The 17500-nt window shown below is 45.8% G+C and overlaps 2 protein-coding genes across 3 annotated transcripts in view; both read right to left on the bottom strand.

Annotated features, from left to right (window-relative positions):
- si:ch211-119o8.4 (apelin receptor) overlaps positions 1-12940 on the bottom strand; it is a 13188-nt gene extending 248 nt beyond the window's left edge. The window contains exons 1-4 of one of the 2 annotated variants that reach the window (XM_063220150.1): positions 12867-12940; positions 12714-12786; positions 2098-2750; positions 1-904 (exon numbers count right to left, since the gene is read on the bottom strand). The exon at positions 1-904 is cut by the window's left edge and continues 248 nt beyond it. In XM_063220150.1, the coding sequence (XP_063076220.1) occupies positions 49-904; positions 2098-2504 (1263 nt within the window). In that variant the 5' untranslated portion in view covers positions 2505-2750; positions 12714-12786; positions 12867-12940 and the 3' untranslated portion in view covers positions 1-48. Of the gene's footprint in view, positions 905-2097; positions 2751-12713 lie in introns of both variants that reach the window. The other variant, XM_063220149.1, reaches the window with a different exon arrangement.
- Positions 12941-16716: 3776 nt separating this feature from the next.
- Positions 16717-17500, bottom strand: part of carmil3 (capping protein regulator and myosin 1 linker 3) — a 131198-nt gene continuing 130414 nt past the window's right edge. The window contains exon 40 of the mRNA XM_063218527.1: positions 16717-17500. This exon is cut by the window's right edge and continues 325 nt beyond it. The gene's annotated coding sequence lies outside the window, so the exon portion shown is untranslated.

The raw sequence follows: 17500 nt of genomic DNA, 5'->3' as shown, positions 1-17500 counted from the left end.
TCCTATAAAATAAGATATAAACAAAAAATGAATAAAGAAAGAGGACAGTTATCCCGGGCCCAGGCAGAGAGGGGTCTCATTACATTGCATCTCTATTGGGATGGGGGGGGCTCTTTCAGATGACTTTGTCTCGGGCCCGGCCAGAGCGGTCAGCAGCGGCCCTGACTGTGCCAGCCTGACGGGCAGTGTGTGCGTGACCAGGTAGGAGACGGGCGGCGGAGACGGCGGCAGCTGCGGCGGCGGCCCGGGCACCACACGCCGGCACAAGGTCGTGACCTTCCAGCGCTTGGGCACGGCGGGCAGCAGGGCGCGTAGTTGGCGCAGGGCAGGCCGCGAGAGCAGGAAGTAGAGGGGCGGGTTCCAGCAGGGCGCCAGGCAGATCAGCAGGATGGCGCTCAGAGACGTCACCTCCCACAGCAGCGACACCTTCGCGTCCGGCAGCGGCAGCGCGCTCGTCGGCGCCACTGGGACCAGCGCGGTTGCCGACGCCGCAGACGACAACAGGGACGGCAACGATGACAGCGGCGTGTCTGTGTTCACAACGCCACCACCTGTCGGCAAAAGAGACGGCGAGGCGACGTTGACAAACTCCAGGATGTAGTACGGCAGCCAGCTGATGGCGAACACCAGCGTGGAGCCCAGCAGCAGCGCCGTGGCCTTCTTGTTGCGCCGGTCGGCCGCCAGGGTGCCGCGGCAACGCTGCAAGTGCATGATGATGAGGCCGCAGTTGACGGCGATGCAGAGCAGCGGCGCCACGTAGTAGACCAGGAACGCCGGCACCAGGAAGCCCAGCCACTGGTCCCGCCCCACCGACCAGGTGCAGCCGCTGTCAAACTGGATGTAGGTGACCTTGGGCAGCGCCATGGTGACCGACACCAGCCAGATGACGGCAATCGTGCCCGCCCTGCGACAGAGGAGGAGGAGGAAGAGGAAGAGGAGGAGGAGGTGGAAGATGTGGAGGAAGAGGAGAAGGAGGACGCAGAGGAGGACGCAGAGGAGGACGCAGAGGAGGATGCAGAGGAGGAAGAGGGAGGAGGAGAAAGATGTGCAGGAGGAGGAGGAGGAGGAGGAAGAGGAGCAATAAGAGGAGGAGGGGGAGGAGGAGGAAGATGAAGATGAGGAAGAATAGGAGGAGGGAAGAAGAAGAAGAAGAAGAAGAAGAAGAAGAAGAAGAAGAAGAAGAAGAAGAAGAAGAAGAAGAAGATGATGATGAATAAATAATAATAATGGACCAGGAATTATCACAAGACAGGGAGGCAGGAGGAGGAGGGTGTGAGAAGAGAGAAGCAGAGGAAGAACAGAAGAATGAGGGAGGAGGAATAACAAGAGGAGGAGAGAGGTACAGTATAGGGCAGGGGAAGAGCGTGTGGGGTGGGTAGGTGGGTGGGAGGGAGAAGAGAAACAGCTTTATTATTTCATCAGTCATGTCATATTCATGACTGCTTTAATCTTTGATATACCAGGTTGCTCCGGATCTGTCTGAACCTCGTGCATATTTCTACCTGTCTATAATGCAAGGATTTTCAGAGGACGTGTTCTGTCACATTTCATTAATAACTTAGTGAGCATTTGGCTGAACAGTAGTTATTATGTACTAAAGACACTCAAGTGTGCGTGTATGGCTTGCTCTCGCGTCATTGTGTCCCTGTGTGTTGGGCATGCGTTATACTGCGTGTTTTAGCACATCACCAAGTTGTAAGCTTGTGTGTGTGCATGCTTGCATATGTGTGTGTGTGTGTGTGAGAGAGAGAGAGCTGTGATTCACTCAGGCACACTCACAACGACATTATACATTATGTGTGCTTTTTTACAACTTTTACAAGTATGTGAATGTCTGTGTACGCGTGTGCATGCACGCGCGCACGTGTGTGTGTGTGTGTGTGTGTGTGTGTGTGTGTGTGTGTGTGTGTGTGTGTACACTATGAGACAGAGAGAGCAAGAGAGAGAGAGAGAGAGAGAGAGAGGGTGAAAATGTGTGACACAGTGAGTGAGAGACACGCCACGATGACACACTCTGACGACACACACGACACGACACGACACGACACGACACGACACAACACAACACGACACGCATGCTGCACACACACCACTCACACTTGCGCGGGGCTGACGCTGGGCCGCGCGGGCGGGGCGACGATGCGGTAGCGCAGCACGGAGAGCGCGGCAAGGCTGAAGACGTCGACGCCGGCCGTCAGCGAGGTCATGAAGCCCAGCAGCATGCAGATGCCGCCGCCCAGCTGCCAGTCCTGGGAGCTGGCGCTCAGCAGCACGCAGGGCAGCGTCAGCAGCGCGCCCAGGTCCGCCAGGCTCAGGTTCAGCAGCAGCACCGAGCTGGGCTTGGAGCGCCGGCGCGGGTTCCGCATCAGGACCAGCCACATCAGCAGGTGGCCCCCCACGCCCACCAGCAGCGAGAGGATGCTGACCAGGGGCAGCACCAGCGAGAAGGAGATGGTGGTGTTGGTGGAGACCGTGTGGAAGAGCAGGTTCACGATGGCCGGCATGATGGTGGCTTCGTTGACGAGGATGAGGATGGTGATAATGAGGATGAGGATGATGATGATGGTAGCTTCGTTGATGATGATTGTGATGATGATGATGATGATGATGATGATGATGACAAGGATGACGATGATGATGATGGTGGCTTTGCTGCTGTTGGTGATGATGGTGATGGTGATGATGACGGTGATGATGATGAGGAGGAGGAGGTTGAGGATGGGGAGCTGTGGTTTACAGACAGGCCTACACTGTTGGGGACAAACAAAATGTGATTTTTTTTAAGTTTCTCTGTAAAACACATTGAAATGCCTTAAAGATCGCCTCTCAACGTAATTTAATTAATATTGCCGTGTTCCCAATTGTTATTGAATGTGTTACGCGTTGGTCCTGTTTTAAAAAACGTTCTGGTTGCTTTGTTTCAAGACGTTTTTGCAAGCTGGCAAGGTGGCTTGTGGAGAAACGAGAGAGTGTTCCGTGTTTCTCGTGGAAATGCGTCTCTGATTGGCTCACTCCTCCTGCTCTCAAAGAAACGCGTCTCTGATTGGCTCAGTCCTCCAGCCTTGGGAGAGAATGTAATGGGAAACAGAGTCGCCACTTCCCCGGATGGTACTGCACTATAGGGGCGCCAACGGAGGCGTGCAGGCTCCATTCAGGGCTGTGCTCTTTCGACAGCGACCCCTAGGCGAGCTGTAGGCACGGAGCAACCGGAGTGAGCAGGCTTTATGTATGAGGCTTTGTGCTGTGTGTGTACCTGAGAGTAGCAACCAGCTGATAGCTAAGCTAAGCTATGTTTCGGGCCACCAGACGTTCCTTGTCTTGAAAACAAGCAGAAAAAAATTACTCGACATGTTTTTAGATAAATGGGTCGATATAAACCTTTGTGGGCAACGCCTTCTTTCGACGTGACGAAACACAGAAAGGCTTTCGTGATTCGCTCGTTTCTCTGCATTATTGATGTAAATTGGGAAACACCGGGAAACACAGCCAGGAGAGTTGACGCACCGCTATGAGAGCCTTGCAAGTGAGTTTAACTTGGGGTGACCGTCCGATCTTCGAAAGGAGTGAGTAAAACTGAGTTTTATCGGAAGTTGGCCTTTAATGTAAGAACTTGACTATCCAAATAAAACCTGCCTTGCCTTGTTGAGGGAGGAGAATCTAAAATGTCTGCTGAGGGTCCCCTGGGGATAGTGAGGGGAGAGGCGGAAGGTCAGAGGGTGGGGTAACACTTTATAGTAATGTCTGCTTATAAAGACTTACAAAGAAGTCATGATTTAATGATGAACAAAACATTAACAAATGCTACATTTTATTCATGCTTCACAAAACATCTACAAATAATATGTTTAAGATTTTACAAACCTTTTAACAGAGTATTTTTATTTATCTGCAAATATTCTGTAAATATAAAACATAAATATAACATTTCCCAGTCATTTACAAAAATGTTTTGTTCATCATTTGTTCATTATTCACTCTGTATTATTAATGCTTTATAAGCACACATTATTATGTTCATATTAAGTGTAACCAAGGCTGGATTTAGAGATGGACGGATGCAGAGGTGATGGTGGTTAGAGGTGAGTTACGAAAGGCTTTTCTGCAGATTAAAGGGATTACAGAAGAACAGGTGAGGAGTAAGGAGAGAGAAAGAGAGAGAGATGGTGGAGGGAGGCCATAAAAATACAATAAAATAGAAAAATAAATAAGAAGACAATGCTTTAGCTCTGTACATGCACTCATGGGTCAACACTCGTGCATGCACGCACGCTGACACACAGACACAGACACAAACACAGACACACACACACACACACACTTCTGAAACCTTACTAAAAGCACAACTGATGTCACTTCTCATGAGTCAAAAGTGGTATGACCCAGGCAGTGCAGTGGCCTGAGCTCTTGCTGAGTGTCTGGGGACTGTTTGGAGTCTGGAGAGGAGAGCAGGGGTGAGAAACTAACTGCAGCCACAGCCGCAGCCTGCAGTGACAGTCCCTCCACTGAATTATAAAGCAATCGTCGTCATTATAAGCACAGCCCACAGGGACCCACAGGGGCAGAGAGAGAGAGAGAGAGAGAGAGAGAGAGAGAGAGAGAGCTGGGGGAAAGTGCATTAGTGCCACGACCAGTGTCACGAGCGGCAAGGCCACCATGATCTATACATTCATACATCTCGCCTACCGACATCTCGGACTCTCCTGCACAACTACATCATTTACACACATAAACATGCTGTACATGTGCACATGCACAGATGCACACAGGCACAGACACCTACACCGACAAAGACACAGACACAGACACAGACAGAGACACACACTCACAAACACACACACACACACACACACACACGCACGCACACGCACACGCACACGCACACTTGCACACAAAGAAAAGTATGTGCACCGAAGGCATTGTATATTCTCAGTCTGTCAAAGCGAGGGTTACAACAGGTGCGTGAAACACAGCATGAATACAATAACATGAGGCAGAGGAGAGTGTAGGAAATGTGGCGACAAAGTAAACACGTCTTCGTTTGGAGTACAGTGAGGAAGAAAGGGAGGAGAAAAGCTGACAATGACAAGGCAGCAGAACATAGAGAGAGTGGTCGAAAGGGGATTACATTTCTACCTATACGCAGTTAACAACATAGCTGTCACACACAGAAGTTTTGACTTCAACTGTTAACAAAAAGTCTGCAGTTTCCAAACACTGACATACATAACTGTTGGGTTGGTTGGCAGAAAGAAAAAAACTGCATGGATCAGTGATTAAAAGATTCTTGACACCTGAAAAGTTTTTTTTTTTTATCTCACAGCCAAAAACATCTTTTTACTCTGCAGTTAGAAAAATAGCACAGTTCAGATTACGCAAACAAAACTACGAATTCATAACAATCAAAGTGTAAAATACATTCATACACAACAAAATAAACAATATGTGATGTTAAGCTGCTGATTGATTAGTTTATATGTTTCTAATGTCTCAAATGACACAGAGTTAACATACATGAGAAAAAGCAGTACTTCACTTCAACAAGTAACAAGCATCTCAGCCACGGACATGGTTCTTCTCCAGAGAAATAGCATCCTTTTCGGAGTTAAACAGGGACAGCCAGCTTGACACAAACACACACACAAGGAGAGAGTGTGTTTGTGTTTTGTGTGTGTGTCAGGGAGAGAGAGAGTGGGGGGGGTTGGGGTGGAGGGACAGAATGCCCATCAGTGATTCTGTCTTAAGCCAGCCCCTCCTTCACTTACTGTCTCAAATTCACTCAAATATGCAGCAGCACTCTCCCATTTCGCTTGCACTGTCTCTGCCCTTGTCTGTCTGGCTAATTGTGTACATGCACCAGGGAGCCTTTCCTAACACCACTGCTTCACATGTGCCCTCCTCGCCTGCTCCCATAATTGATTAACACTAATCCGACTGCAGTGAGGAGTTACCTGTTTCCCTTGCCATATTAATCCCCCAACAGACCCTGGAGAGGTGGATAACAAATCTGCTGGGGTTCCTCTATCTTCGACCTTCTCACTCTGTGTGTGTGTGTGCTATAATCACTCTTTCCAAACTCAAAGGCAGGGAAGCGGACAGGGCGACAAAGGGGTTGGTCGTTTAAGGCCCAGGGAAGGGTGTGGGTGAGTGCTTTTTAGATGACTTAGTCCCGGTCTTAGCTCTCTGTGGCCCTGCCTTTTGGAATCAGGGCACTGACAGCTTCGGCTAGGCCCGGGACAAGGACATCTGAAAGGGCCCCAAATCCAATCAATACAATGTAATGACGATCCAATTCTGGGCCCCCTCTCTCTCCCTGGGCCCGGGACAAGTGACCCCTTTTGCCCCCCCGTCACGCCCCTCGTGAATAAATATTCATTTTTCTCCATGAGACCTGTTAGGTAATAGCAATGACCTCGGTGGTCTAATTGGTGGAGTTGATGATTTCAGGAGCCCAAGAAGCTAGCTGGTCTCTTTGACAGCAGAAGCCAGACTGTGGCACTCAGGCTCATAAATTTACAGCCATTCTCTTAGCTGTTTACGGCCAGCGTTGACAGCATAGTCATAAATCCCATCTGTCAGTTACTCACACTTTACCAGTGTGTGTGTGTGTGTGTGTGTGTGTGTGTGTGTGTGTGTGTGTGTGTGTGTGTGTGTGTGTGTGTTGAGGTCACCCCCAGACTAATGCATGTGATTAGTGCAGTCACTGAATGTGTATGGTGCGCAGCTCATAAATTAAACAAATTTTCATAGTGTTGGAGAACATCACTTTTTCCAGCAGGCTCTTGCAAGTGTGGGAACGATAGAAGGAGATGAGTTTTTCCACAGGAAAACACACGCTTAATAAATGGTGCATCGCTTTTCATCTATTTGAATGTATAAATAATTTACTGGTTTGTGTTATAAAACAGCTTAATACTTATATACCAGTTCTGCAAGTGTTTTTTTTTTTTAAACCAAAATGGCCATGGGCAGTCACAAGATAGAGTAGAGTGTCATTAGTATGGAAACAGATGTGCACGTGTAGATCCAAAGCAGTGTTCATATAAAATATGAATATTGATGACTTTATGTGGAAATAATATAGCGTAGAGGATTTAAAGTAATTAGCAATGTTAATCTGTATGCAGCAGACTAATGCTCTTGATGTTTGACACCCACTTTAGTATCGTGCCAATTGTAAATACACCTTCAGTAGCCACCCACAGTGCTACAAAGCTGGTAATCCATCTGTGCCGGAGGAAAGATGCAGTCGACTTACTACAACAACAGTCCAGAACATTCCCTATGAAAACGTCTTATTACTGTAAGAGAAGTCCATCCATATTTTTGAATGAGAAAAGTATTCTATAAGTGTTTAGCACCCCCTATTGGTAGAAAGACAAAGTGCAGAAGATGCTGTACAGTGATTAAGACTATTGTATATGCAGGGACTGAATAAATGCTTATTTCCTAACCCTGACTGACATAGACCATTTTAAACAATACAGGCCCAGTTTGAAAAAAATAGTAGCTAATACATAAGTCTGAATTACCCACTCCCACACTGCTGAGAGTAGCCTGTCCAGACTATCCAGTAATTTAAAAAAGATGTGCTCATGCTGCCTCTGTCCCTGTCCCTGCTCATGCGAACCATGTGCAATATTAACATTCAGCACTTCTAAAAATGTTTGACATGCATTTAATAACAAATATTTAACAGCAAATGTGATTGCCCCTATTTAGTAATATTGCCTTGATAACCACATGTGCAAGCCTGTGGGAATGCAGGCTACAGTTGAGGAGGAGATTGTGATAAAGCGTAAGCAACTGTTCATCAAAAATGGTTAACTGAAATGTAAAGCAAGTGTTCAACTTCATTTATAGTCTCGCTTTGCACATAAGTTACTTAGCATTGTAACTAAGTAAATATTACAGAATTTTGCCCTGTAATGCCTGACATTACTAGCCTCGCGAGCCATCCTACGTACTTCCGCCAAAGGTTTGGCTCCACCACTGTAGTCTGGCCGTGCTTCTCTGTGGAGTGCCTGGAGCAGTAGAATTTTGATCGCAACGCCCCCCCCAGAAAACAGCCAATAATCGAATACACCCCCCACGTGGGGACGAAAGGGGGAGGACGCTCGTGACAATGACGTACACATCTGCGCCAGAGCCATTGGTCTGCGCTATGTTGTTGTTGAGTAACTGCCAGCGATTGGGTGAGAGGTGTCCAATAATTTCAAACCATAACTGAGTGCTAACTTCCTGCTTCCTACAATCGCTTCAGAGCAAACAAATGCCAGACCATAAATACGAAATTAAATGGTAGTATTATGGGATGATCAGCACCAGGCTATGACATTACCACATTACAGCAAAAAGTAATGAATTATAACTCGTTATTCCCAATAGTGGTGATCAAATAATGGATTTATTATACATTTGATCACACTGCTCTCTGCAGTCACTTTATCTCTGCTCTTATGATAGAAGCATGTTAGCTAAAACAATACCAATTCTTCTATTTCCTCCTCTCCACCTGGCCGTAATGGGACCCATTGCTCCATACACAGACAGAAGTCCCACAATGTAACAACATGATATGTCTATAAATTCCACACTCCATGAATTCACTCTACTCTCTGAAGAAGATGTTTCCAAACTCATCAAAAGGAGCCGTCCCACTACCTGCCTACTGGACCCAGTGCCCACAAACCTCCTTCAAGACATTGCCCAAACAGTGGTCCCAGCGATCACATCCATCATGAACTCCTCACTGTCCTCCAGCACTGTCACCTCCGTCTTCAAACAAGCAAGGGTGACACCACTACTGAAGAAGCCTATAAACCCTGCTCACGTAGAAAACTACCGACCTGTCTTACTGCTTCCCTTCCTATCCAAGACACTGGGAAGGGCAGTTGCAAAGCAGGTTACCAACTTCCTATACCAGAACGAACTGCTGGACCCAAAACAATCTGGTTTCAGAAGTGGACACTCAACTGAAACTGCGTTACTCTCAGTGATTGAAGCTCTAAGGACTGCAAGAACGGAAGGACAAGCCTTGGTCCCGATCCTACTTGATCTGTCTACAGCCTTTGACACAGTCAACCACAAGATACTCCTGATGATACTCACGACCATGGGAATCACTGGCGTTGTCCACTCCTACCACTGCTATGCTGATGACACCCAGATGTAGGGCTACCTGTCGTTCCGTCCAGAGGACACCACGGTTTCGGCACACATCTCTGCCTGCCTCACCATCTTGTCAACTTGGATGAAGGACCACCAACTACAGCTGAACCTTTTCAAGACAGAGCTCCTGTGATCCCAGCTAAAGGGTCACTCACTCAGTCACAACATCAACCTCAAGATGCGCTCCACCATTGTGACCCCAAACAAAGTCGACAAAAATCTTGGTGTCATGACTGACGCCGAGCTGTCACGCTCCAAGTACATTTACTCAGTCACCCGGACCTGTAGATTCCAGATGTCCAACGTGCGAAAAATCAGACCTGTGCTGACCCAATATTCTACACAACGACTCGTCCAGGCCATGGTCCTATCCCGAGTTGACTACTGCAACTCACTCATGACAGGTCTACCTGCTTGTGCGCTAAAACCACTGCATATGGTCCAGAATGCGGCAGCATGGTTCATATTCAATCAACCCAAAAGAACCCATGTTACTCCTCTATTTATTGAGTTGCACTGGATCAAGCCTTGACCCTTGACTACAAAACCATCGCAGGAATGGCCCCAGCTTACCTGAAGGACTTACTAAAGCCTTATGTTACTGGAAGAGAACTGAACTCCTCCAGCACAAGCCGTCTGGCCCTGCCATCCAGTCGCTCTAGGAACTCCCAGTCAAGACTATTCTCCGTTGTTGTACCCAAGTGGTGGAACGGTCTCCCAGCAAGACTAAGCATATCTCTTGCAGTCTTCAAGAAGCAAGTAAAGACTCTCCTCTTTTCCTCTTTCGTGAGCATCTACTAGACTGATGGTTGAGCTGGCCTAGCCCCAGGCCAGACTCTTGATATGATCGCACGGGATGTGTCGTGTGTCCACGAAATTAAATTAATCTATAACGGTAGTGGTGCCGTCACGATATAGCCCCGTTTTTCGTGGTTGGGCCACTCTTCCGCGGCCAATGCATTTGAATGGGCTGTCCGACTTGTGGTTGGTTGACGATTGATGGACCTGTCAAGGCTCCAGGTGATTTCTCGGAGATAAGTGAACATTGCATTGGAAAACACACTGTCTAACTTAATTTGTTTTACTTCACAGTGTGATGGGGCATAGCCTGCATGCTAATGTAGGGCCTATCCCTTCATTAAAGGATAGTTCCGGCGTAAAATGAAAGTTTCACCATCGCTTTCCCATGCCACATAATGTATCTAATGATGAGCCATTCCGGGCAATGCTGCGCCGTTATGGAGTTAGCTAATTTTAAGCTTTTTGGTGAAAAACGCAGCCAACGCATCACGGCGGGGCCAATTATAAACCTATTATTTTCTGATGTTTCCCCGCTATAAACAACTTCAAAAACGCTACACACTTCATCACAAAGGTCTCGTCAATCAAACCGAGGCACAGAGAATGTCATCGGACCACACAATCTTTCACTGGCCAGTGTTTTCAGAGGTGTCTCACTGTTGCAACTCTCTGACCCGGATGCCAGGGCGCGCGAGGTCAGAAGGACCATTACGCAACGGAGGAGGGCTGGAGGAATTTATAAAGTCGTACTAGAAGTACTCTTACAGATGTAAGTACACCACCAGTGGTGTGTTATTACAAAGCTGAATCCATGTTATATTATACCGTGTTGCAATTACTTTGTAAGTAGTCTGCCTACCTGTACTCTCCATGCAACTCTTCAAATCTGCTGCCTGCACACACGGTAGTAGCGATCCCTCCGGGTTTTTACGCCAGTTTCGTCCACTTCTAATGCTATTAGCCATTCCCGTAATATGGCTGGTTTAGACGGTGGCAGTCGGTGAAAACGGTCGGGGTTCCAGCTTTTCATTTTACGGTCGTAGCCGGTGCGAACCGCGGACCATGTTTAGCCTACCTAGCCCCCTGATTGAGTAGCCTGCATCCGGGTCAGAGAGTTGCAACAGTGAGACACCTCTGAAAACACTGGCCAGTGAAAGATTGTGTGGTCCGATGACATTCTCTGTGCCTCGGTTTGATTGACGAGACCTTTGTGATGAAGTGTGTAGCGTTTTTGAAGTTGTTTATAGCGGGGAAACATCAGAAAAGAATAGGTTTATAATTGGCCCCGCCGTGATGCGTTGGCTGCGTTTTTCACCAAAAAGCTTAAAATTAGCTAACTCCATAACGGCGCGGCATTGCCCGGAATGGCTCATCATTAGATACATTATGTGGCATGGGAAAGCGATGGTGAAACTTTCATTTTACGCCGGAACTATCCTTTAATAATCTTAACCTAATCAGTTTTCTGTCAAAATTGGGCCATCATAATCGTAAATCAACCATGAGTCGAACAGCCCATTCAAATGCATTGGCCGCGGAAGAGTGGCCCAACCGTTTGCGCATGGAAATCGTCGTAATCCTCGTTGGACTCTGCACCGAACATAAAATAACCTTCAGACTCCGGGGGGAAGTACCTGGGTAGGACCAGGGGGTGCGTGAAGCCGGCCCTGGGTGCCATGTGCTCAGGGGAGTGGGTATCCTCGGGGGCTAGCTGTGTTAGCAGCTCCATGGACTCCTCCTCGTTCTCTACCTCAGTTACCTTTGTGGGTGCTGGGTTCAGATCAGCGTAATCCACGGCTAAACGAGTCCAGTGATCAAGACGTTCTGGTAGAGCGCACTGGTAGAGTCGAGACATGTTGAAGTCAAACGAAACCGTTGGCACTCAAAGCTAGTGAAATCACACTGGCTTTCGCAAGTTACAAGCCACACTGTTGGAAGCTAACTATGAAAAATGCTAAGTACAGTAGGTACGAGCTGTTGGACATTCAAATTCGCGAAGCGATTAAGAAGACAGAAGAATGGGCGTCAGGGGTATTATAGTAACGCCAGAGGGCGGGTCTAGACTGACGCATCCATCTGCCATTCGGCGTGATTGTAGTACTGAGCATCAATTGGATCAGCTGGCCATCGATCAATTCCCATGAGTAATAGGTCGCAGTTCCTGCGATAGGGAACGGGGCTTTATTGTGACGGCACAACTACCGTTATAGATTATAGATTGATGATTCGCGGCCACGTGACGGTAGCGTGCGATACAATTGGTGTATATGTGTGTGTATGTACTAGGCCTATTAAAAAATAATAATACAAAAAAACCCCTAACTAACCCTTCTTTGCATCTGCACTTGTTGTTCTGTATATTTCCTGTTCACATTGTATCTGCTAGTGATGTTGGCTATGATTATGTTCTCTTTTGAATAATAAAGCGTCTGCAAAATGCAATGTAATGTAAATGTAATAATGTCTATGTGCTAACCAGTAGCACTAGTACAGTGTAGTAGTTGTCCTCCCTGTGCAAAGATGAAACACACTCTGAAGACAACAACAAGGCAGAGGGGGGTGGGGGTCATCGCATTTCTGTGACAGCCTTTGTTGTTCCAAGTCAAGTTAATATCCGATTACATGCTGTATTCATTCATTTTCAGAACAGACTATTAGTGAATTTTACTTGTCTGACATGCATGCATTTATTGAGGATGTGGTATACTAAATAACTAAACAATTTTTGATTGCCAAAAACTCACCTTAAGTGTCAGATGATATCATATCATGTGAAAGCAGAATACGATAGCTGTAGAATGGAGTGACTTGTTCCGCCTGCAGAAGAACATGCATTGAATGAAAACTGCAGTCATGTGTTAAATGCAAGTTAACTTCCCTGTGCCATCGGCACATACCGGTAGATGCATCAGCCAACCAAATAGCTTCTAGTCCACTTCATGAGAGCATGTAATGGAATGGAGTTGAACTGGCAGTAAACAGTGACTGGGAGGAAAAACAATCAAAATGATGATTATCATCAACTTTCAAATCTCTTGCGTCACTAGGAGGGCGAGGCCTGGCTAACGAAATGTACCTATGTGAATTCAGGTTTTGCTGCTATTGCTGTAGGCTACTGTACATGAATGTAGAGGAAATATTTCTTAATCTAATACAAAAATACAATTATTGCACTGTACATTGTATTTTTCACACAATGAAATAAATAACTTCAAATGTAGAATTGAATCAGTGGGCTCTATGAACAGATATCTACATTATTATTCAAAACAAAATACAACATACAGCAACACGATTTCCCAAGTGTTTTCTTTAGCATTGTATTTTTTTAGAGACACTTGGGCTATAGAATCATCAGGGCAGTATGACCTCCAACCTACATTCTGACATGTTGGCTGACAAGTTTAGCCCATGTAGTCTGACAGGAATTTTACCACATGATATAACACAGCCTATCACTTTCCAAAGGCACGTGCAATCAAGCCATCTTTTCATGCACAATGGAAGCTACTCATGTCAACTATGAGGGGAATGTGTGGAGTGCATTAGATAGGTTTGAACAAGTTTTAAACAAGTTTTAAATTTAACTAAAAATGTGTAACCTACTTTTATAATATAGACAACGAATGAAACTCTGAGGAAAGTTCGTACAAACACATAGTATTCATGTATTATTTTCTGATACATTTGTGATACAAGTGGAAACTTATTCTTGGAGGTTGTGTGTACATTGTATGTGGTGGCTGTGGGATAATGTTTCTGGAGCATCTTGGTGAGGTAGGCCTTTAGATTAAATAGATATATAGGCCTACTGTATATATAGCCTACACACAGTGAAAGCTCAATATAACATCTTCTAGAGAGTATGCCTGTCTCTAGGTTTGAGAAACAGGGGTAGAAAATGTGTGCGCATGGCGCGCACAGAACATTTTCCAGTGCACCTGCTAAGGTTTTGTCTTTGAATTCATTATGTTAAGAGCACCATACTGATTATTAAAGAGTGGTTACAGTGGATTTTTTTTTTTATTCACATTTTAATGAAGATTCCTTATAAACAGTAAGCTAAACAAAACATTTCAAATTATTTCAACTGATGAATAGTATGTTCGAAAGTTAAAATGATTAGATTACTATGCTGAGAGCATCATTTACACAAGGACTAAAAGGTGTACTGTCGCTTTAAGGGGTTACTAACTCTCCAGGAGAGCAGTGGTCGGGAAGCGATTCATTCAAACAGGTTCCTTACTTGGAAAACTCTGCATCGCCGGCAGACATTAGGTCATTTTTACTCTATTAGTAGCTATTTTAATTAGTGCATGTGTGTTTTCAAACTGTTAAGACAAATATTGAAGCCCAACTATCATTTCAAGACATCAAATGAATTTATTACACGGGTAGCCTATTGTGAGTGAACTGCTACTTTGGGTTGGAGATTTCATCCGTGTAAGTAGGCTAATTAGGCCTAGGCCTACACTTTTCTCGAGGTGTCAGTCACAAAGCACAATCCTCTATACCTGTTTCCCCCCGCATAACATATTGCTGTGCACCCTGCTTTTATTGCTGTGCAGTAGGCTGTAAGTGGCGGATTCGCGGAAATTAACCCCAACCATTTTTTAGGCTTTTTTTTGTTTTGCTCTCCTGACCGCTGTTAGTTTGCCGTCTGGCACAAAGGTGATTTGGTGCGTTGCATATTTCATCAGGAAGACAAAGTTTCCCCAAACCCTACATCAGGGGTCCCCAAACTTTTTCCCCAAACGAGGGGGGGCACATTATCGTTCCTGACTGTGATCAGGGGCCGGGATCAATTATGTGGGCTGTATACTAGGTCACTGCCTGTTATAGCCATCATTTATAGCACAAAATCGTTCATTATTACATGTGATTTGCAAAAGAAGTGAGTACTTCACATGTTTTTCAATTTGAAATACCACAGGCATTCATTTTAATGTCTAATAATCATGTAAAAATAGCAAGGAAAGGTTAGAAAAATATGGTGATTGACAGTTTATGAGTGATACAATATTAATTGAAAATTAAACTTTAGGAAGGCCTGTTGATAAACAAAATGCAATATTTAAAAAGTATATTTTATCATTATTTTTCTTCTCTGAGGATTGCTTCTTTGGGCCAGTTCAAATGGTGAGGTGCAGAGAGGTGGAGGGCCGGTCAAAGGTGTATGGCGAGCCGCATCCGGCCCCCGGGCCTTAGTTTGGGGACCCCTGGCCTACATGAATCCTCTTGCTGTCCCCCAAACTGTGTTAGGCCTAATTGTTGACATAACTGGATACCTCTTCTGCGGTAGATTTGATAAATGCACAATTTGCAAAGTCTTATTATAAATGTCAGGGCTCTAGATCACTTCCAAAGTCACAAGCAACTTTCAACATCATAAATAGGCTAGTCTATTGACTATTAAATGGCTGGAGGGGGTGTGTGGTAGCCAGGTTGACGCAACAGTTTCAGTGTTGCAACTAGTCAGGTCAAGAGCAATGCAAGTAGGCTACTTTTTGAGTTCCTGCAAATACGGAACTCCTCCCACTTTGTCGATAAGCAAACAACCATAAGCAAACCAAGGGAGGCAGGTCAACCAAGCCGTTTGGGAAACGTTAATTGTTATGCTCTTGGTCAGACCAAGTCTCGAAGAGATTTGAACGTCGATGATCAGGCTAGGTGTGTGGAGCTGCTCGCAACACTGCTGCCTGTGCAACGCGCTTCCGAATCTGTCAGTTCAAGCACGTTCACGTTGACAAAGGGAGGGGTGCCATCAGAGGGGGCATGAGGCATCTTGGGCATTATTAGGCCTATCATGTGTGACGGAGGTCATCTTGCACCTGTTCACATCCCTCGGGGACCGAACGCGCGACAACAACTACAACAGTCCGGCAATGGGAGACACTACAATACCGCTGGACCAAGAGACTAGTCTCCCAGCCCAACGGCATTGACACTGTATGAGGTTTTGGGAGGGAGGTTTACCAACGTTCCACCCCAACTCTGCTAGTTAGCCTCCGTTACACTCTCCCCCTTACACCTCACTCCCATCCGGGTCACGGCACCACTGTGACAGAAGTCATCTTGCACCTGTTCACCCCCCTCGGGGATCGAATGTGCGACCTCGTCAACTTCAACGGTCCGGCAATGGGAGACAGTATGAAACCGCTGGACCAAGAGACTAGTCTCCCAGCCCAACGGCATCGACACTGTATGACGCTTTGGGAGGGAGGTTTACCAACGTTCCACGCCAACTCTGCTAGTTAGCCTCCGTTACACATGCAATTTTAATTGACAATTATTTCTAAATGATGATGGCAATATCGGCAATAGCGTTAACCCTACAATAAGAAATAAAATAAAGACTAATTAAAAAACAAATAGTCAAAAGGGCACTTTTGTCCGTTAAAGGCAACCTGGTTGGTGCCCAAGCCCTACCTCGTCTCTATCCTGGCACGCCTCTGTCCACTGGTAAACACTGCTTGCATATGCACAGTTGGTTGCAGCAATAACAATAGGCTCAACAGGCAATTCATTTTTCCTCCAGTCTTGACATGCATTCTATCCTTCATTTTTTAAAGATATACAGTGTACCTGTGTCTTAGTATAATTGTCTGCTGTATGAAGTTAAAAAGAGGACTATGGTACCTCCCAGAAATAATGTATGGTGCATTTGCCTGTGCACATAGAGGGGGTGGGGGTCACCATATTAGAATGGTCAAAAACAAAACTAACGACACATTTGTAAAGGCCAAACTTTATTCAATCAAATCACATTCACAGTTTTTAAAAATAAAGCTCATTTTCTCCTTGCACAACTTTGATTGTTATAGCGTTCCTCTGATCAAGTGGCAACTGTAAAATGATGTAATAATAATGGTAATAAACTCAGCATCATAAACATTTTCGCACAACAGTTCTCGGATAACTTATGCAATATGTACCAACATGAAAAAATCAACAGAATGCAGAGCAATGATCTTCATTATGACTTGTGCAAAAACCCCGATATATTTCATATTTACAGGTTATGATAACTTCAGGAATCTAAAACCAAAACGTACAGTTCCAGTGTCAGGAGATTGTCTACTGATGAAAGAGGGGCAAAAACAGCACAAAGAGCGGGACCAAAAGCAGGGATTTAGCAGAGAGAGAGAGAGAGAGAGAGAGAGAGAGAGAGAGAGAGAGAGAGAGAGAGAGAGAGAGAGAGACATAGAGAAAGAGAGAGAGACAGAGAGAAAGAGAGACAGAGAGACAGAGAGAAAGAGAGAGAGAAATGGACAGTGAAAAGAGTCCTTAAGTACCTTGGCTTAGGACACAGGTGAGAGGCTGGCGCTGGGCTGTGTGTTAGCTCAGCTGGCTGGCCAAGTGGCTGGGAGAGTAAGATATGGAGTGGATGGACAACAAGGGGCAGATAAAACAAGGGCCAGTGTGCCCCCCCGCCCCCTGGAACACTGTGTAGCTATGTTTATTGGACTGTTTACAGAGTACCAAATGATCTCTCAATAACTCTTTTCCGGTCTTCCTCCCTACCTTCCCT

Source organism: Engraulis encrasicolus, chromosome 16 (assembly GCF_034702125.1).
Source record: "Engraulis encrasicolus isolate BLACKSEA-1 chromosome 16, IST_EnEncr_1.0, whole genome shotgun sequence".
Taxonomy (NCBI): Eukaryota; Metazoa; Chordata; class Actinopteri; order Clupeiformes; family Engraulidae; genus Engraulis; species Engraulis encrasicolus.
Note: the sequence above shows the minus strand (reverse complement) of the source record. Positions and strands in the feature narration are given on the sequence as shown.